This window comes from Rhinatrema bivittatum, chromosome 5, assembly GCF_901001135.1.
Source record: "Rhinatrema bivittatum chromosome 5, aRhiBiv1.1, whole genome shotgun sequence".
Classification (NCBI taxonomy): Eukaryota; Metazoa; Chordata; class Amphibia; order Gymnophiona; family Rhinatrematidae; genus Rhinatrema; species Rhinatrema bivittatum.
In genome coordinates, this window is record NC_042619.1 from 239,310,432 (window position 1) to 239,332,353 (window position 21,922).

The 21,922-nt window shown below is 45.4% G+C and overlaps 1 protein-coding gene across 3 annotated transcripts in view; it reads left to right on the top strand.

The window, feature by feature from the left end:
- The first annotated feature begins 821 nt into the window (after window positions 1–821).
- The window catches only part of TMEM50B (transmembrane protein 50B), a 61,095-nt gene continuing 39,994 nt past the window's right edge, over window positions 822–21,922 (top strand). Inside the window, exons 1-2 of one of the 3 annotated variants that reach the window (XM_029603553.1) lie at window positions 822–882; window positions 9,996–10,150. In XM_029603553.1, coding sequence (XP_029459413.1) covers window positions 10,052–10,150 — 99 coding nt within the window. In that variant the 5' untranslated portion in view covers window positions 822–882; window positions 9,996–10,051. Of the gene's footprint in view, window positions 895–1,417; window positions 1,511–9,995; window positions 10,151–21,922 lie in introns of those variants that run through there. The other 2 variants (XM_029603555.1, XM_029603554.1) reach the window with 2 other exon arrangements.

A 21,922-nucleotide genomic window follows, 5' to 3' on the forward strand; every position in this document is an offset into this window, starting at 1 on the left:
AGCCATTGCTGGTGATTCTTTGCTCAACCAGCTGCTGGCCTGGATCTGAGCATTGGTGACTTTTGTGTGGCACAGCTGATCACGTGTGAAGACACTGATCTACCGTATTTTTGCACCATAAAACGCACCTGACCATAAGATTCAGAGGGGGAAAATAAAAAAAAAATGGTGTGCTAACCCGGCTCTGTTCCGGGGGCATCTGTGCTTCTTATGGAGCAAATTAGGGGTAATCCAAAAAACAGAAAAGGGGAGCAAATCCTGCACTTAAACAATACACAGTTATGGGAATTTTGAATATCATATTGAAATCCTTGTGTGGACTTTTATTCTATTCTGCACTTTTACTCTATTCTGCAGTTCTCCAATAACTGCAAATTAGGGGGTATGCATACAATTTTTTTGTCCCCGTTTCGTTTTCGGATCTGGGGAGTGCCAACTCCCCGGATCAGAAAACTTTTTCATTCTTTTTCGTGGAAAAAAAAACCAAAAAACCCTCACCCCAACCCTTCAAATTTAATTAACTACCCCCCAAAGACTTGCCAAAAGTCCCTGGTGGTCCAGCGGGGATCCCGGTAGCAATCTCCTGCTCTTGGGCCGACGGCTGCCAGTAATCAAAATGGCGTCGGTGGCCCTTTGCCCTTACTATGTGACAGGGGTTACCGGTGCCATTGGTCGGCCCCTGTCACATGGTAGGAGCAAGGCCAAATATGGCGTGGGCCGTCCCTTGCTCTACCATGTGACAGGGACCGACCAATGATACCGGTAGCTCCTGTCACATAGTAAGGGCAAAGGGCTGCCGGCGCCATTTTGATTACTGGCAGCCGACGGCCCAAGAGCAGGAGATTGCTACCGGGATCCCCGCTGGACCACCAGGGACTTTTGGCAAGTCTTGGGGTGGGTGGGTTGTAGTTAATTATTATTATTTTATATTCGCTCCATAAGTCGCACAGACATTTTCCACCCACTTTGGGTGGGGGGGAAGTGCGTCTTATAGAGCGAAAAATACTAGGAAATGAAATAGAGATAACTAACTTGAGGTTTCACTGTTTATTGAAGCGACACCCCCATCTAAGCATAGGCTCAGTTCATAGGCCTAATTTTATTTTATTTGACTTATTCCACTTTCCAAACACAACAAAGCAGATTACGTTCTGGTACTGTAAGTATTTTCCTATCCCCAGAGGGCTTGCAGTATTAGGTCAAAATTCATTAATACTTTCCTCCCATTTTGTATCTATGGGGGAAAACCCTTAATGAATCAGGTACTACATTTGTATCGGAAGCAGAGGAGGCTGAAGTGATTTGCCCAAGGTCACAGAGTGGCAGTCGGGTGTGAACCCTGGTATCCCTGGTTTGCAGTCTGGTGCTCTAACCACTATTCTGCTACTCCACTCTTACGTCTATTTTTGTCTTCCAGAAGTATCAGATTAAGGCTTTTCTTTAACCAAATTTCACCAATTACAAAAGACTTGGTACATTGGTTCGTTGTGTACACCAAGTCTAAGGAAAGGTACAGTTATGTAAAAAACAAGAAAATGCTTATATTTGCTGTTTATCTCCTCCCAACCCACATTTTCCTGCCTAAAGCAGGGCTAGAAAAAATCCAGGTTTCCTAGGTGCCTAGAATTTGGGGTCTGTTCACTATTCCCAGATCGACAGTAGGTGCTGCTGTGGGATGGGGCCTTCATGCTGCACTTTTGCTACTGTGGGGACAGGACTAGATGCAGCTCTGGCCATCAGCAGGGCTAGATCGGAAAAATTGGATGGGTAGAGCTGAGAGAAGGAGCTAGGGAGGCGTGGAATTGAGGGGGTAGTGCCAGTTAGCTCTTCTTGATTTTCAGTATGAGGCTTGGTCAAGCAGAGGGCCTGTGTCTTTACTCCATAAGCAACTGGAGCATACTGATAGAAACCAATTCCTTGTTATAAATCCCCCTGATAGGTAGCTCCTTGGTACTAAACGTACCATTATAGAATTGTGGTTTCTTCCTGCTTATGAATTCCAAGTACCTTGTTTTTGTTCAGATTTCCCCATCCTTAGAGTGGGTGCAATGTTTCAAAAGCAACTCCACCCTAAGGTAAGGGGATTGGCCAAAGCCAGACTAACAGGAAGTTGTTCACAGCAACCAGCAAGCAATCTGAATTGCCTTGTGTTAGTGATCACATCCCTTCTGTAGCAAAGCTCTTGCCTTGTTTCCTAGTTTTCCTAACCTTGTTCTAGTCTGCCTTGCCTTGTTGCTACTCTGCTTTATTCTAATCTCGCCCTCTTCTGTCCTCCCCACCACTTCAGCTGCAATCCCAACTTTTTGTCAAGCTTCAAGTACCAGCCCTTGTCACATTCCAGTACTTGCTGAGTTTCCAACCTGCCAAATGTGAAGCTATAGCTCCCTTGTTCTAGGCCTTATGTCCTGCTCAGCGTTCCATTTCCAAGTCCCAGTCCTTGCATGCTAGGGTCCCTCTCTGTCTCAGCCCTAAACCTATATTTATGAGTGGCTGGGGAACCTGGCTGGTAGAGGGAGGGAGAAGAAAAAGTAAAACAAAAATAAGCAAAATGTTAAACTAAAATTAAATAAATGCATTCAGATGAGAGAACAAGCAAAAAGTTATTGGGGTGGGGGAGGTACACTTTCTCAGTCGCAAGCAAGGCTAAATTAGCTGTGTCATGTGGGCGATATCTGGCTCTTAATGGACCCTTCTATCTCATGAAGCTTTTGCTCTGTTGAGCATGTGCAGGAGTTCCCGAGTGGATGCTGCCTTGTGAGCCGCTTGCTCTCTTCATCTAAGCTGCCACATGGATGTGTACCCTTTTTCTTTAACTTAGTTTTTTTCTTTTTAACATTGTCTTGTTCTATTTTTGCTTTTCAGTGGATTGTTTGAAGTTGCCTTGCTGCTGCAGCAGCCCTCAACAGCATTTTTAGTGCTATCAGCTTTTTTACCTTTCTTTTTGTTGTCATTGTCTGGTTTTAAGAAGGCTGCATTAAACGGCTTCAAGAACTGCGTGTGTGGCAGAAAGATGTTTATAGCCAATGGCCACAACATTTGCTGTCTAGGGCCAGACCATGAATCTTAACAATGTGGCTGGGTGTTTCTGGGGACTCTTGAGATCCAGAGCCTGAAAGATGGAGGTGTTACGCAGGATGATGAAGAGCCAAAATTGATCCTCCTCACAGAGTGGTATCTTCTCAAACTCCCCTGGTGCCGAATTGAGTAGGAACTCCTTGAGCAGGGCTCTCCCTTTGATGAAATGAACTTATTGAGCCTGCTACCTCAATGGGTTTGACAAATGCACAGAAGTGTTGGACACAGGAGTCTGTGAGCCCTTCTCGAGCCCTGTGGCACTTGGTACACAAAAAGTACCATACATTATAGTTGGTAGCACGGTCAAAACTGAGGTCTGGCTGTGCTCCAGAACACTTAACTCCATTGACACAACAAGCCCCAGTGCCATCAGAGATCAGTGCCACTAAAGCACTTGGTGCAGGTTGGCATATAGGCCCTCAGCACCATTGATGCACTGAGCCTTGGCACAGAAGTCCTTGACACCATTGAGGCAGTGGACTTCTGTTCAGCTGATACAGCTGTTCATGTCAGCACATTGTTCCCTGGTACTATCTGCAAACAGCGGGAGATTTGAAGTAGGCTCTCTTCATTTTACCTCCCCCCATTTCCAGAGCAGTATCTGTCGAAGCTTCTGGAGCAAGGGCTTTACCTGGAGATGCCAGACCCGAAATGTTTTCTGGTGCCTCTGGTTTCTCTGCATCCACTGGTCCAATTGCTCCAGGAAGGGGTCAACTCCTAGAGTCCAGAGGGAGTTTTCCTAGCAAGGTGAGCTTATACTGTTCTCTGAAAATCTCTACCCCAACTCCTGATCAAAGGACATAGCAACCCATGGATTAGGTAGCAGAATTGCTTCACTGGCAATGAGGGACAAGGAGGGCATTCTTCAACCTTTCCTTTCTAGAGTGTCAGTTATTTCCCCCAGGGGAGAGCCCCACTTGTCTACATGCCAGGGAAGGTCCCATCAGAGATCCCAAAGATGGAGTCTAGTCCACCATTCTCTCACTGCAGATTCCAGCCAGTCTGAGGACGTGTCCCAGGATGAGTAAGGACCCCACCCCAATCACATGCACTATCAGTGTTCCCTTATCTCTCAAATCGGAGGAAGGATTGATGGGGATTTTCTTCCACCTACTATCTGGTCCTCCAGAGCTTTCGTTGCTGCCAAAAGACCTCTCCTATTCCAAGTGCTTGGATAAGTTTGGGAAAGGTCCTCGGAACTGGAGTTCATGACGACAAGGTGTAACACCCCTCATCTCTAGTCTGAAGTGCCTCCGGCATCATGCCACATCCAAGGAACATGGCTGAACTCCCTGAAGTTCCTGAGTCCTTCTATAGGACCTGCTGGCTGGACTACCTGTGACACGTACAGGTGACATCACATACTGCCTAGTATAAAAGGAAGTTTAGAACCACCTTCCAGTGCCTTTGCAACAGGTCTCCTACTTGTTCTGCAGTACTAGTTACTTCAGTGTGTTCCTGCCTTGTTTCTGTGTGTTCTTGCCTTGTCCATTCCTGTCTGTCCTGTTTCTCACCCTGACCTTAGCTTGGATCTTGACTTTGCTTTGCTCTACACCTGCCTTGACCTCAGCCCGGCCACAGACTTTGCTTACTTCTACCTTCCTCATTCCTGGCCTGGAAAGCACTGCTGTCTGCCAGAATCTGTGGGCTCAACCCAAGGGGGAGATGCCTGGTCAGGCAGAAGATCTAGTCTTTTTGAGAATCAGCTGCCACCTGTTAAGGCTTTTCTGCTTGCACAAGAGAAGGCTGTATAAACTTAACAGTAGCCCAAGGGCTCACTACCCCGACTTTGTGACACACAACGACTCGCGCACTGAGGTCTTTGATTTTTCAGCTGAGCCTGCAACAGTCCTGATTACTTGATCCTGTGGGATTTACAAACAAGAATATGAGAAAATCAGCATCCTGCCTCCCAAGTAGCCAGGAAGCTGGACCTGAATTATAAAGTTCAGTTCCAGGGTTTGGGGTAGTATAGCTACTTCATTAATGTGTTGTAGTAGAATCCACATTAAAGCAAAGATGGATTTTCTCCAGCACCCCACTAGGCAAAACTCCTAGGCTGTTGGACAGTTTTGGGGGAAAAAAGGCTTTTCAGAGCCAGATAAGAACATAAGAAAATGCCATACTGGGTCAGACCAAGGGTCCATCAAGCCCAGCATCCTGTTTCCAACAGTGGCCAATCCAGGCCATAAGAACCTAGCAAGTACCCAAAAACTAAGTCTATTCCATGTAACCATTGCTAATGGCAACGATACTCCATGCCTGCATTGTGGCCAACCAATTTTATATGGTGCAATACTTATGTGATTGCATTGAGAAGCTGAAGCTACTATTTGTCAGGAAGGAGACCAGTGAGGGTACTCTGAGGAATGCCAAATGTTATCTCCTTCACTTGGTATACATTTGACATTTCAGCCAGGTTAGTCAGCAGTAGCCATTGAAGCACACTGAATGGCTTGGTTAAGAGCCAGTAGTCTGTGAGAAGACCTGCATAAGTTAGCAGAAATGCTGGGGAAAGCCTCTTTGGAGATGAGCTCAGAGAAACAGTCACCCAAGTCAATTCAGTTTCTCAGTGGTCACTGAGCAACTGTCCTTGTCAAGACTTATTTCTCTTAGGGTGTCTCTGGAAAGAGGAGCACTTTTCTGCTGATTCCAGCGGTATCATGCGTCACTTGGGCTTCCTCAGCAGTAACTTCTGGCTTGTGGATGTCCTTGTGAGAAATGTTAGCCAAAGATTATACAACAAGCCCAGCCCAAACATAGGCCTAGTTTTTGACCAACCTCAATTCTCAGATATTGTCTCCTGTCAGGTTCAATGGGGTTTGAACCCATAGCTCTGGGAATTTCGTGCAGTCATTCTGCTATGGAGCTGTAGAGGTGGCTGACTCTCAAGATTCTTAGCATTTTTACTCTCTACTAGGAAGAACTAGATACACCTCTACGGCAGTTCATCTGGACCAGCACTGGGTGTGTCACAAATTGACAGCATATATGTCATGCTCAGAAGGCATCCAGTGCTGGTCCTGTCAGACTGCTGCAGAAGTGTGTCTTGCTCTTCCTAGTAGAGGGTAAAAATGCTAAGACAGCCACCTTCTCAGCTATGTGGCAGGTTAATTGCCTGAAACTTCCAGGTCTACAGGTTCAAACCCCATTGACCCTAACAACTCCTCCCATGGGGGGGAGAAACCATCTTTCCCTGGAAGAGTGGTGAAAGATCACAAAACCATTGGGTCCTCGAGATCGTGGACTTTTGGTTAGTTTGCACTTCTCCTGCCAATTAGGGCTACCCAGTTACTCAGCCTTAAATTTGATTCTTAGCTCTGTCTCCAGGTGGAGTTGCTTATAAGGCTGAAGACTCTGCAGCACATGCACACAGGATTTAGATTGCAATAAAGGTTTGTTTTTTTTAGAGATGTAAGTAACAGAGCATTTCCTGACTTATGAATTGTAGGTAACTTAAAGATACAATTAGGATAAGGCTTACTTTCACGCTAGGTAATCATTCCAGGTCTTTGTATAGTAGAAATCTTCCACTAACAGCATAAATACAACTCTAGACAGACTTCACAACTTGACAGTACAATATCACATTAATGCATAGCGGAATAAGAATTTGTGAGTCATCTCTGGGATACCACGCTCTTTTGGTCTTCCATGCAGTCTAAATGCTGGGAATATCTGAGAGGAGTCCCAGCAATCTTCTTAAGTCCCTTGAGGGCCAGTCTGGATCCTCAGGGATGGGGCCATATAGCAGGCTATCTGTAGGCTGCATTTGCCTTTCTCTGAGCCATCCTGTGGCTCCGTAGATAAAATCCCAGCCCTGAACCAGTACACCCCAGTTCAAAACCAGATAACATGCTTCCCCCCCCCCCCCCCCCCCCCCCCGACATCACTTCTCATACAGTAGGTGGTAGAATCTTTCCTTCCTGGCCAGTATGGCAAGGGCATCCTAGCTATTTCTTTATCACCCAAGAAATCGGGGGGAATTGAAGCCTATCCTGGATTTACAAAGTTTGAACAAGAGTCCATTGCAGGAGAAATTCCAAACAAACTCCCTCCACATCATCCTGCCCTTCATTCAAGTTGGAGATTGGATGTGTGCCTTGGATCTGAAAGATGCATATGTCCCCATACTCATCCATTACTCCCATTGGCAATACCTGCATTTTGTGGTGGATTTCTTTCTCTGTCCGTAGTTCTCCCTTTTAGGCTGTCAGCAGCCCTGAGGGTCTTTACCAAACATCTGGTGGTAGTAGCAGCAGCACATTTTTGTAATCAGGGCGACAGTCTCTTCCCCTACCTATATAACTGGCTAGTAATGAGGTCTTCCCAAGTAAGGATATTGCATTCCCTACACAGGACAATCCAGCTTTTTCAATTGCTGGGATTCATTGTGACCTTTGCAAAATCAAACCTTGTCCTGATCCAGAGGATAAAGTTCATAGGAGCATTGATTAGACCAGTGGTCCCCAACCCTATCCTGGGGGCCCACTAACCAGTCGGGTTTTCAGGATATCCACAATGAATATGCATGAGAGAAAATTTGCATGCACTGCCTCCATAACATGCAAATTTTCTCTCATGCATATTCATTGTGGATATCTTGAAAACCCAACTGGCTGGTGGGCCCCCAGGACAGGGTTGGGGACCATTGGATTAGACTATCTGGAGGAGAAAGTGTTTCTTCTAGCAGAGTGAGTGTGCTGCCTTTGAACTTTTAATTTGAAGACTTCTACAGAAGGATCATGTACTAGCCAGGGAATTGTTAGTTGTCCTCTGTCACGTGGTGGCATCTGTTCATGTGGTTCCCTTAACCTGCCTCAACATGCAGACTCTTCAGTGGGGGCCTCCGCTGTCAGTGGGACCAGCTACTTCAGCTGTTATCCACCCTGGTGAGGATCACAGCAGAAATTGTGGTCACTCAAGTAGTGGCCAGACCCAAAGGTCGTAGAGATGGGGGCTCCTTCAACTTCTACCCCCTCAAGTAACATTGGCAACAGATGCACGCACAGGTAGGTAGTTTCTGAACTCAAGGAACCTGGTTATCAGCAGAGTGGCTGTGTTTTCACCGTAATCTTCAAGCAGTTGGGCATGCCTTAAGAGCTTTTTCATGTTTCCTTGGGGGAAAGAGAATTCTAAACTAAACTGACACGTTAATAATGTTCTATGTCAACAAGGAGGCACAGGGGCATGGACCCTCTGCCAAAAATCCCTAAACTTGGGAGTGGGCTTGCAGCCACAAGGTTTTCCTTTGGAGAAACTTACCTTCCTGAGATCTCCCAACACATTGGTAGATTGCCTCAGCAAGTGGTCTTTAGATCAAGCAGTGGCAAACAGGTTATTCTGTCTGTGGGATCACCCCTCAATCAATTTGTTCATCAGAGGCTAACAGGAAAGTGGAAAGATTCTGCTCCATTCTTTGAAGCAAGTTCAGATCTACTTTGTTCAAATGGGATAAAGATCTACTTTACTTTTCTTTTTTCCCGTCACGTTCACTAATAGCCAGAACAGTACAGAAAGTGCTGAAGGATCAGGCATGCTTAATCATATTGCTCCAGTGTGACTCTCATACCTCATCCAGTTGCCAGTCAGACTATTAATTCAAGAGGAGGCTTGTGTGCATTATTCAAACATTTCCTCTCTCAGCTGGACAGCATGGATGTTGAGTGCTCACAAATCACTTTACTATCCTTGCTCAAGATAGTTGATGACCTTGTGGTTTCTGCCAGGAAACCTTTAACCTTACAAATTTAAATAAAAACTTTTCTTTTCTGCTTAGTGCTCCCTGGATCTCTTCATTTGTGAGCCAAGGGAGTTGTTTCAATAATTATTCTTCCTCTCATCCTTGGATCTCGGCATGTCATCGGTCAAAGTGCATCTCCGTGCCATAGCAGCTTACCATATTCAAGTGGACAACAAACCAATATCCATACATCCTTGTATGTCAAAGTTCAAGGAAGACACATGGCATATGAAACCTCAGGTAGCCAAACCTCCTTGGTATCACAGATTCTGTCAAGATTCAAAAAGCGAGCCATGTCTATAAAAGACATTTGCAAAGCTGCAACTTGATTATCAGTTCACATCTTTGTCCCCATTACGGTATGGACAATCTAAGAAGTGCAACTTTTGGGCAAGCAGTTTTGTTCAACCTGTTCACCTAGTAATCCACTCTTCACAGTGGGGCCTGGATAGCTTTTTTCAATAATTGCTCCGCTGCAACCTTCAACTTGAGACTCTCCATGTGTCATGGCAAATTCAGCCCTGCTTGTTCACTGAGAAAGCAAATTTTCTGATGGTAAACAGAGTTCTTGGTAGACAGAATGAATTAGCCATGAGCAAAATCTGCCTGCCTTCCTGGAGGGTCTACTTTTGAGCTAAAGCTTTAACCTCTTCAGTCAACAGAGTAGTTCATGAGGCAGCGCCCACACGGGAACTCCTGCGCATGCTTTGTAGAGTAAAAGCTCTGAGCTAGGAAAGAGGTCAGTATGTTGCAGTCTGTCACCTACTTGTCATGGCTAATTCATCTTGCTGTGCATGGAGAATCCCATTTACAGTAAACAAACTTGCTTTACAATGGCTTCCACACACCCAAAAGTTTTGGCTGGTGCCTTAATTATCAAAAAGTTTCCATCTCTGATCTAAGGTTAACCTTGCTGTTAGCAGCTCATTCACATAGTCTGACCAACCAATCAGGTTTATATTTTTGCTGCCTCTAAGTTACTAATTGCCCCTAATAAATGCATGAACTATCTCCTCTTTTTATAATTTTGCAGCCTGGCTTAATTCTGCTGAAGGCTATGCAGATTAGTTGCTTGATCAGGTTTGCAGGAACTTCAGGGGAGGAATATCTTACCCCTTGTATGCAGGCTTTGTTTAGGAATTTATTTTTTCTAACTTTTTTTTTTTTTTTTTTATAGAGTCCATGGTTGTTGAAATGTCTATGGAATACAGGTGAAAATAAAGCAAACGTGAAATGGCAGGTTTTCTAGATAATTTCCGCTGGCCAGAATGTGAATGTATTGACTGGGGAGAGAGAAGAAATACAATTGCCTCTGTTATAGCGGGCATTTTGGTAAGTCTTTGCGGGCGTGTTCCCATCAAATTAGGAAAATGGATTCAGGTTTAAATCTAACCAGAAGTGAAACACAAAAAAATGGAGGGCATTATGTTAGAACAGTAAAACGTAATGTAGTGTGTTAATATCTTTTTCTTTTGAGTGTTTACCTTGTGTGTCGCCTTTGGCTTATGCATATGGCTAATAATAAATATTGAAATACCAAATTAGATAAGTTCTCATGAAAATAATAGGGACGATTAGATTTAAACTTTTAATACGACAAGTAAGCCCCTGCTGATCTACTGCTTCACCGGCAAATGGCGCAAAGCGCCCTCTGCCGTCTAAATTTAAAATGCCTGGAGCAGTCGTGTTCGCTCATTGGCCTTGCTTCCCGCTGCACTGAAGCCGCGCCCCCTCCCCTGCTATCTACGCTCGCCTAGCCCGCAGATTCCCCCCATGTTATATTTGCAGCGCCAGACTTGCTGGCGCTGCTGCTTGATAATTGAGTTCCTTTTCCCAGAATTTCCTTATTTTCAGCATGGTGCCAAATCGTATGACTGAGAGCCACCTTCTCTCTTACTTTTACCACACAGAGAAGGGAAAATCCCCAGTTTATCGAGTATTAATGGACTATAATAAATCCTGTGTAAGGACTGAAAGTGATTTAATCTGGGATGGGCACAGATTGCCATCTTTCTGGTACTAAGGGTGGCCGAAAGGTTTTGCTGTTGCAGGTATATCCCCAATCGAGCGCACTTCCTTTACAATGTTCAACGCGCTGTAGAATATTGACAGGAGCTTATTTAGACCCCTGTGTATCAGATTCAGCTGAAGTAGCTGCAGACCTTTTATGCAGAGAACTCTGTATAGCACTAATGATGTTTTTTCATCAAGTAGAACTTAAGGAGTATCAAACTGCTTTTGTGTTCCGGTGAAGATTTTAAAAGAGCTTTCTAAATACTGGTGTATTGGTGTGCATGTGTCTTGTTTTTCCATAGAGCAAAACCTTCCAGGTCAACCAAATATGGAAACCTTTGGTTCTTCCACACGGGCCGATACAGAAAGAAGTGCGGGAGAGCCGGCGAGCACCCGCTCTCACAACGCGCGCACAGGCCAGTGTCCTGGGCGCGTGGTTCAGTATCGGCCCGCATATAAATGAGGGCCCGCTTTAAAGGAGGCGCTAGGGACACTAGCGCGTCCCTAGCGCCTCCTTTTTGACAGAAGCAGCGGCTGTCAGCAAGTTTGACAGCCGACGCTCAATTTTGCCCGCGTCTGTTCTCGGACCCGCTGACAGCCACGGGTTCAGAAACTGGACGCCAGCTAAATTGAGCGTCTGTCTTCCAACCCACGAGCAGATTTTTCTTTTTTTTTTAATTTTGGGGCCTCTGACTTAATATCGCCATGATATTAAGTCGGAGGTTGTACAGAAAAGCAGTTTTTTCTGCTTTTCTGTACACTTTTCCGGTGCCGGCCGAAATTAACACCAGCCTTTGGCAGGTGTTAATTTCTGAAAGTAAAATGTGCGGCTTCACTGCACATTTTGCTTTCTGTATCGCGTGGTAATGACTAATAGGCCCCATCGACATACATTTGCATGTTGCGGGTGCTATTAGTTTCGGGGGGGTTGGCCGTGCATTTTCGATGCGCTGTTACCCCTTACTGTATAAGGGGTAAAAATGACACGTCAAAAACGCGGGCTAACAGTGCGCTTCGCTGGAGCGCACTTTACTGTATCGGCCCATCAGTGGGGTCTGCATTGTTAAATTATTTTCCTTATTAAAATGTGAACTTCCCCAAACTACAATTGACAGAACCACAGTAGGTGAAATTGTGCAATCATTTGTATTTCTTTGATAAAGTAACTGCATGTGTAAATGAGGTGAAACTCACACTTTCAAAATGATTTTCCATTACCTTGGGTTCATTGTGAAACCATTCAGCTGTATGCTCTAATTGTGCAGAGCAACAAAATAACTTAAAATTAGGTAAATCTAAACCTTCTAAGATTTGTGATGTAATTAGATTCATTATTGCATTTTTATTGGTTCTGATGAATGTATGCATAATTCCATCTAAAGTTTTAAAGACTTTTTCAATAATAGTGGTGGAAGAATTTTGAGTGACAATTTTTATTTAATTTATTGTTAGTCAAGAGACATGGGAGATTATCCCATTTATTCAAATTTATCCTTCTCTTAGCTATCACTGGGAAAAGATTTAAAATAAAAAGGTTATTGAAATCGACTTTATCCAAATGACCAGATATTTAAATTTAATTTCAGTAGTCATGGGACACTTTTTTCATAGATTCATTTTCTGTATCAGTTGGCTAAAATGTATTTCAATGTATTTTATGACCCAAGAAGTCTCCAAAAAACTGCAGCTGTTCAATAACTCTGGGCACAAAAACGCCATGATCTTGTAGTACCAGCATTTCCTCTTCATACAGTCAGATCAGTCCACACCAGTGGGTTATGCATGCTAACCAGCAGATGGAGACAAACAAACATTAACTCCTTAGAAGCAGCCATGCTGACACACGCCTGCTAATATTCTCTGTCTCCAGCAAATGGCTCGCAAGCATCCTTTGGGGTGGACTATGGCCTGGTAGGCTGAACAAAAAAATGTTGGCAGGGTTCTCCTGGGGTACAAGGCTTGCTTTCTGCTCTGTTAAGCGGACTTCTTTGCTAATAAAGTTAAAAAAAAAAAAAAAAAGACAAAGGCCCTGAGTTGAAAGTCTTGTGCTTCCTTCCTCACTGGGACTTAAGGGACCTGGGGACTTCCAGAGGAGCGGTCTATAGCTATCCTTCCCCACCCAGTCCTCATTATCTGCTGTTTGCAGCTTCTTCTTTCAGTGCTTTGAGCCTTTTCTATGACAGCAAAGTAAAATGTAAAAAAAAAAAAAGGAGGGGAGGCAGCTGAGTCGCAGACCTGAACTGGGATTTGGCACTTTTTTGGGGACCGTTGCCTGAGTGAGCACCTGATTGTGTTTTTTTGTTGTGTTTTTTGAGAGGATTGGGGTGGCCCCCGTGGGACTTGGCTGAGAGACCATGCACTTTCAACAGCATGCTGTTTCAGGATGGTGCCTTTGTGTGAGGGAGGAGGGGAGCTCAGTGTGGTCTGGTCTGGATTTAGGCTCAAGGAGCCTTTGCAGTAGCATTTCAGTCCAGGGTTTGGGGGGGGGGGGGGAGGGAGAGAGAGCACAGAGCACTGGATGCCCTTGGGAGGAAAGCTTTTCATGGGGCTGTGCTCATTGCCTGCGTTGCCTCCTACCAGCTCTACAGGAGCCAATACTCTTGCAACCTCTGAAAGCAGATGCAGGATGTTTTTGAGATGGCAGTGAGAGTCTCTGCAGTGGGAATCTGTGCCTGCAGAATGGCATGGCTGTGGGCCTCAGATCCCTGACCAGAGGTACAGGAAAGATTTGCTGATCTGCTATGCACAGGGGAGAATCTCTTCAGAGACAAAGTGAGGAATACGGTGGCCCAGTTGCAGGATCACCATGAGACCTTCCAATAACTTTCCTCCAGCACTTCAGACCTGCCCTCCTCAACCAGGAGGTCGGCAAGGCATGGCCCGAGGAAGTCTTTCTACCGCTAGAGGAAATACTATCCTCCAGCCCCTCGCTATTTTTACTAGAGGATAAGCTCTCGCAGCCGGTGCCCCAGCCAAATCCCGCGACAGTGTTTTGACTGGATCGTAGGGAGTAACAGCCAGCCACCTGTACCAGAGATGCTGGACAGGCTAAGGTTCTTTGAATTGGTGGCCTAGTATAACCTCAGACCAGTGGGCCCTGCCCATTGTCTGCCAGGGGTACTGATTGAACCTATTTGGTGTCTTGCCAAATTCTCCTCCTTGCCCGTTTTGGAGGCCATCAGGAGGTACTTCAGGAGCTCTCCACCCTCTTAATGGCCAGATTGGTCGAGCCTGTTCCACCAGGGCAAAGAGGGCAGGGATTATACTCTGTACTTCTTGATCCCAAAGAGAACAGGGGGATTGTGTCCCATCCTAGAACAGAGGGCCTTGAACAAGTTTTATAAGAAAAGTTCAAGATGGTTTCCTTGGGCACCTTGATTCCCCTCCTGCAAAAAGGGGACTGCTTATGCTACCTCAATTTTTAAAGGAAGCATATACTCACATAGAGATCTTGCCAGGTCACAGGAAGTATCTCAGATTTGTGGTGGGAAAACAGCACTTCCAGTACAGAGTGTTGCCGTTTTGGTCACATCGGCCCCACATGTCTTTACAAAATGCCTGGCTGTGGCAGGAGCTCACTTCCGCAGACTGGAAGTGTGCCCCTACCACAATCTGGACGATTGGCTGGTCAAGATTGCCTCTCAGGCAGAGGCAGATAGGTCCTTGTTCTTGACCATCTGGGTGCTGGCGTCATTAGGGTTCATCAGTTACCCAAAGACTCATCTCAGCCTGCTAGACATGGCTCAGGCGAAGGCCTTCCTGCCGCGCAAGGGCAGTCACTTTGGTGTCCATAGCAGAGATGATTCAACAGAGCATGGTTATCAGACCATAATGTTGAGGCTGCTGGGCCAATATGGCCGCAACCATCCATGTCACTCCCTTGGCATGTTTGCACATGCGCAGAGCCCAGTGGACCTTAAGGTCGCAGTGGCACCAGGCCACCCAGAGCCTTCAGGACCATATCACGCCATCCCTCTGGGACTCCTTGTCCTGGTGGTGCATCCTTTCAAATTTGGAGCAGGGAATATCTTTCCAAAATTCCCCTACCCATATTGTCCTTACCATAGATGTGTCCATCCTGCGGCAGGGTGCCCATATAGAGGGGCTCCACACCCAGGATCTGTGGTCAGCTCAGGAAGCATAATAAGAACATGCCATACTGGGTCAGACCAAGGGTCCATCAAGCCCAGCATCCTGTCTCCAGCAGTTGGCAATCCAGGCCATAAGATTGGAGTTCCAGGCAATCACGTACACTCTCTAAGGGCTTTCAGGGATCGGCATGCCAACAAAAATTTCCTGATCCAAACAGACAACCAAGTAGCCATGTTGTATGACAGCAAGCAGGGAGGCACAGGGTCATACCTCCTGTGTCAGGAAGCAGTCCAGATCTGGTCCTGGGCTGTCTCATGGGATGGTGCTCTGGGCCATGTACCTGGCCGGAAAGGAGAATGGCAAAGTGGACAAGCTGAGTCAGTCCTTCAGGCCCTATGAGTGGTCACTTGACCAGGGGATAGCAAACCGGATCTTCCGCCTCTGGGGGAATTCAGTCATGGACTTATTCGTGCCCCCTTGCAACAGGAAGGTAATTCAGTTCTGCTCCCTGTACGGTTCGGACAGCAAACCAGCCTCTGACGCCTTTGCTCACCATTGGGGCAAGGGTCTTCTGTACGTGTATCCTTTGCTTCCTCTGGTTATGAAGACTCTCCTGAAGCTTCGACAGGACCGGGGGACCATGATCCTCATAGCCCCCCATTGACCGAGACAGGTACGCCCTAGAGGTGTTCAGTGAGCAACTTCTCATCAAGATGGTCCTTATTCAGACCCTCAGGTAGCTATGTGGTATCTAAACAAGCGTGGAGAAACAGGGTCGTATGCCCTCTGTCAGAAGCAGTCCAGATCTGGTCATGGGCTATTGAATGGCATTCTCCTCAAAGCGGTGTACCCCTCTGGAGTGGACAACGTCCTTGCAGACTCCTTGAGCCGAGCCTTCCGGCCTCACAAGTGGTCCTCAATCAAGAGATAGTGAACAGCATCTTTCGCTTGTGGGGGACCCAGGACATGGACCTTTTTTTTTGCTTCCCTAGAGAATAGGAAGGTGGATCGCTTCTGCTCCCTAGGTGGATGCCTTTTCGATTCACTGGGACACCAGGCTGCTATATGCTTATCCTCCCCTTCCACTCATTTCAAAATCGCTCCAAGGGACAGGGATACCATGATCTTGATCACACCCTTTTGGCTTCGCCAGGTCTGGTTCCTGCTTCTATGGGAGCTGGCCTTGTGCCCCCCCCTATCCAGTTGGGGACTGCTTCAGACCTTATCTCTCAGGAACAGGACAGGTTCCACCATCCCAACTTCTGAGCCCTGTCCCTCACGGCTTCGATGTTGACCTGGTGACTGTACAGGCTCTGGGCCTTTCGGAGGTTATATCGTGAGTCCTGTTGGAGTCCAGAAAACCCTCCATGAGAAAATCCTACAATCTCAAGTGGAAGCAATTTTTGACTTGGTGTGGGAGGCACAATCTGGATCCCTTCTCTTGTTCTCCACCAGAGCTTTTGAATTACCTGTCGTACCTTTCTGCAGACCATATCAGTGAGGGTTCACCTTAGTGCCATTGGTGCATACCATCAGGGTAGGGATGGTGCCTCCATTTCCACTCATCTACTTGTAGGGTGGTTCATGCGGGGCTTGTTATAACTTAAGCCTCCTACCTGACCGCCAACAGCCTCCTGGGACCTCAGCGTCTTCCTGTCTCAGCTCATGAAGGCTCCGTTTGAGCCATTATGGTCTTGCAACCTGAAGTGCCTATCCTGGAAGGTCATCTTCTTGGTTGCAGTTACTTCAGCACATGGGGTGAGAGAGCTACAAGCTCTGGTGTCATACCCCCCTTATATGAAAGTTTGTCATAAGGTGGTTCTGTTTATGCACCCAAAGTTCCTTTCTAAGGTAGTCAGAGTTCCATCTCAATCAATCTATTGTGTTGCTGTCCTTTTTTCCAAGGCCGCATGCTCACCAGGGTGAGCGGGCTCTGCATACTCTGGATTGTAAAAGGGCTCTGGTCTTTTACTTGGAACGGATGGCACTTCACTAATTATCCACTCAGCTTTTTGTCTCCTTTGATAAAAACAGATTGTGGTATCCAAACAGCCCTTATCCCATTGGATTTCCTTCTGCTATGCTCAAGCTGGCTTACAGCTTGAGGGCCACGTCAAGGCTCGCTCTGTGCGGGCCATGTTAGTTTCGGTGGCTTACTTGCATGCAGTCCCCATTCACGAGATTTGCAGAACAGCAACCTGGAGTTCTCTCCACACTTTCACCTCTCATTATAGTTGATATAAGTTATCCAAGTTGCATTTTGATGTTGATTTTATCTTATTTGATGTCTCTTATTTATTATCTTTTAATTCGTTTGATATCAGTTGTTTTCCTGTTTATTGTCAGTTGCTCCCAAATGTATTAAGTTGTTATATCTGTAAACCGGAATGAAGGCAGCCTGCTAAATTCCGGTATATAAAAACTTTTAAATAAATAAATAAATACATTATTGCCTAGATAAGGATGTCCAGTGGGACTGTCATTTTGGACAATCAGTCCTCTGTAATCTTCCAGCCATGAAACCCAACTCTCTCTCCCTCTGTGGGCCCTTCCTTGGATACAGGCCTGCTTCTCTGGTTCTTGCAGCTCTAGTTGTGCATGTTGGCACCTGTTCTATGCTGCACATATTGGGAGTGGCCTGGAGCTACATAATCACCCATGTGAGGACTACCATCCTGGTTGTCCTTGGAGAACACCCGTTATAGGTAAGCAACTCTATCAGCACCTTTTGGTTGCTGTTGCATGGGAGCATTCTGCAGATTGTTTATAGGTGGTCTACTCACAAATGTGGTGGGGGGAACCCACAAAGCATAAAGAAGCTCCAAAGCAGCTTTTTCAGCAAACTGGGTGCCTCCTAGGCCCTTGCACTTTCTGGGAAGAAAGTGGCCCAAGGTAGATGGAGAAAGTTATTACCAGGAGATGGTGATCTTGCATCAAGAAACTCAAGACTGCAGCAAGGACCTACAATAATCGTGTCTGCAGAGAGGCTGACTCCTTCAGCTGGTTCCTAGTTTTTGTAAACATGGGACCAGTGGCAGCCATGGAGCATTGGAGGAGAGCTAGACCCTCCTTTGTTTTCTCAGCTCAGCTGTGCTTTAGTCTCCAGAAGTAGCCTTCTCCTTGATATGACCTTTGGCTTTCCTCAAGTTTTTCGAACAGGGGCACCAAAGCTTTTATATATGGCGACTACTATACCAGGGGTAGCTCCAGTGCTTCTAGATCTGGCATAGCTAATGCATGACCTCTTAAACTAGTCTCTAAGCCTCTGAGTGGGCAGGGCTTGATTTCTAGCCCTGGCAGTTGCCCTTTGATCTCCCAGGGTTGTGGTGTATCTAAATAAACAGTATGAAGAGACAGAATCCAAGGAGGAAGAAGGGTTCTTCCTGGCTCAGAGAATTTTTTTCTTGCCTTGGTTATTGGGTATTTCTGGAGTGGAGGAGGATATCCTGCAGTGAGGGAGGATGTTACAGCTATGTTCCATTTTTTCCTTAGAGAAGGGGTGACATCTTGCTTGTTCGGGCACTCTGGCTTGCTGAGGATTCAAAGATAGCTTCTATAGTGCATCCTATTATGAATAGTCTTGGATAGTCTGCCAGACCTTTTCACTCCCCAGAATTCTACAAGGCCTTATTGAGATTTCTCACTAGCCAAGTTAATCCTCTTAGCTTCTTGGGAGTGAGGCGCGTTTTAGTTGGCTAAACATGGATGCTCTGGTCTGGTGGTGACTCAAAGTACATCAGGATGGAAGACTGGCCTTGAATGTAGGGGTTGTGCTATGGGTTACGCCATATTATTGCATCTGGCGACCATGGCCATGGGAATGCAGAGGAGGATTCCACACTATTGGATCCTGGAGCAGCATTGTTGCTGGATGCCTGGTTGGACAGGAACCAACAAGAGAGGGAGCTATTTTAGATTTAATTCTTAGTGGAACGCAAGATTTGGTGAAAGAAGTAATGGTGGTGGGGCCACTTGGCAACAGTGATCATAACATCAAATTTAAACTAATAACTGGAAGGGGGACAATAAGTAAATCTGCAGCTCTAACACTAAATTTTAAAAAGGGAAACTTTGATAAAATGAGGAAAATAGTTAGAAAAAAACTGAAAGGTGCAGCTGCAAAGGTTAAGTGTTCAACAGGCTTGGACATTGTTTAAAAATACAATCCTCGAGGCACAGTCCATATGTATTCCGCGCATTAAGAAAGGTGGAAGGAAGGCAAAACGATTACCGTCATGGTTAAAAGGTGAAGTGAAAGAGGCTATTTTAGCCAAAAAAAACATCCTTCAAAAATTGGAAGAAGGATCCATCTGAAGAAAATAGGATAAAACATAAGCATTGTCAAGGTAAGTGTAAAACATTGATAAGACAGGCGAAGAGAGAATTTGAAATGAAGTTGGCCATAGAGGCAAAAACTCATAATAAAAACTTTTTAAAATATATCCAAAGCAAGAAACCTGTGAGGGAGTCGGTTGGACCATTAGATGACAGAGGGGTTAAAGGGGCTCTTAGGGAAGATAAGGCCATTGCAGAAAGACTAATGAATTCTTTGCCTCCGTGTTTACTAATGAGGATGTTGGAGATACCAGTTCCAGAGATGGTTTTCAGGGGTGATGACTCAGACGAACTGAACGAAATCACTGTGAACCTGGAAGATGTAGTAGGCCAGATTGACAAACTAAAGAGTAGCACATCACCTGGACCGGATGGTATGCATCCTAGGGTTCTGAAGGAACTCAAAAATGAAATTTCTGATCTATTAGTTAAAATTTGTAACCTATCATTAAAATCATCCATTGTACTTGAAGACTGGAGGGTGGCCAATGTAACCCCAATATTTAAAAAAGGCTCCAGGGGCGATCCGGGTAACTATAGACCAGTGAGCCTGACTTCAGTGCCAGGAAAAATAGTGGAAACTATTCTCAAGATCAAAATCGTAGACCATATAGAAAGACATGATTTAATGGGACCCAGTCAACATGGATTTACCCAAGGGAAGTCTTGCCTAACAAATCTGCTTCATTTTTTTGAAGGGGTTAATAAACATGTGGATAAAGGTGAACCAGTAGATGTAGTGTATTTGGATTTTCAGAAGGCGTTTGACAAAGTCCCTCATGAGAGGCTTCTACGAAAACTAAAAAGTCATGGGATAGGAGGCGATGTCCTTTCATGGATTACAAACTGGTTAAAAGACAGGAAACAGAGTAGGATTAAATGGTCAATTTTCTCAGTGGAAAAGGATAAACAGTGGAGTGCCTCAGGGATCTATACTTGGACCGGTGCTTTTCAATATATATATATATATATATATATATATATATATATATATATATATATATATAAATGATCTGGAAAGGAATACGACTAGTGAGGTTATCAAATTTGCGGATGTTACAAAATTATTCAGAGTAGTTAAATCACAAGCAGACTGTGATACATTACAGGAGGACCTTGCAAGACTGGAAGATTGGGCATCCAAATGGCAGATGAAATTTAATGTGGACAAGTGCAAGGTGTTGCATATAGGGAAAAATAACCCTTGCTGTAATTACATGATGCTAGGTTCCATATTAGGAGCTACCACCCAGGAAAAATATCTAGGCATCATAGTGGATAATACTTTAAAATCGTCGGCTCAGTGTGCTGCAGCAGTCAAAAAAGCAAATAGAATGTTAGGAATTATTAGGAAGGGAATGGTTAATAGAATGGAAAATGTCATAATGCCTCTGTATCGCTCCATGGTGAGACCGCACCTTGAATACTGTGTACAATTCTGGTCGCTGCATCTCAAAAAAGATATAGTTGCGATGGAGAAGGTACAGAGAAGGGCAACCAAAATGATAAAGGGGATGGAACAGCTCCCCTATGAGGAAAGGCTGAAGAGGTTAGGGCTGTTCAGCTTGGAGAAGAGACGGCTGAGGGGGGATATGATAGAGGTCTTTAAGATCATGAGAGGTCTTGAACGAGTAGATGTGACTCGGTTATTTAAACTTTCGAATAATAGGACTAGGGGGCATTCCATGAAGTTAGCAAGTAACACATTTAAGACTAATCGGAGAAAATTCTTTTTCACTCAACGCACAATAAAACTCTGGAATTTGTTGCCAGAGGAGGTGGTTAGTGCAGTTAGTGTAGCTGGGTTCAAAAAAGGTTTGGATAAGTTCTTGGAGGAGAAGTCCATTAATGGCTACTAATCAATTATACTTAAGGAATAGCCACTGCTATTAATTGCATCAGTAGCATGGGTTCTTCTTAGTGTTTGGGTAATTGCCAGGTTCTTGTGGCCTGGTTTTGGCCTCTGTTGGAAACAGGATGCTGGGCTTGATGGACCCTTGGTCTGACCCAGCATGGCAATTTCTTATGTTCTTATGATGGGGGTTGCTGCCAGGTACATAGCATCCTTGTTGACCATTTGAAGACTTCTCTGGCTGTGTATCTGTTTGGCAGATTTAACTGCATCTCCCACCTAACAGTTCTAGGTTTCAAAGGGAGCTTTAGCAGATGCTGAAGTCTCGGGAGAAGCTCAGGGTGCAGCCTCCAGTCTGGCAGGACTCTTTTTGGAGGACAGGTCAAGAGGGTCATCACTTGCTCTTCAGGTCTCTCTTCCTTGGCGTGGGGGGGGCTCTGCCTTGGTTTTAGTGAAGTCCTGGCAAAGGTTCTTCCTGTACTCCAGCATGGATACCGGGCCAGGATTCCAGAGAAGTAATCAGGTAAGCAAGATTGGTAGTCTCCAGATTCAGTATCAATTCTTTCGTTCTGTGTCAGCTGGCAAGGAAGGATCTTCAAGGGTAGGCTCATGCACAACACCCAGTGAGGTTTCACATCTTATCTGTGCCCGCAGGATAAGTGACAATCACCAGCCCAATTGCAAAGATCTTAGGGTATGGGTAAACCTTGGAATTTTCCTTATCTGTTTTGAATGCTTTGTAGTTTCCCACCTTTTCTGCAGGGAATGGAATTGCCAGAAGGGACACTAGGACTCATGCGTGGTGCTAGTCC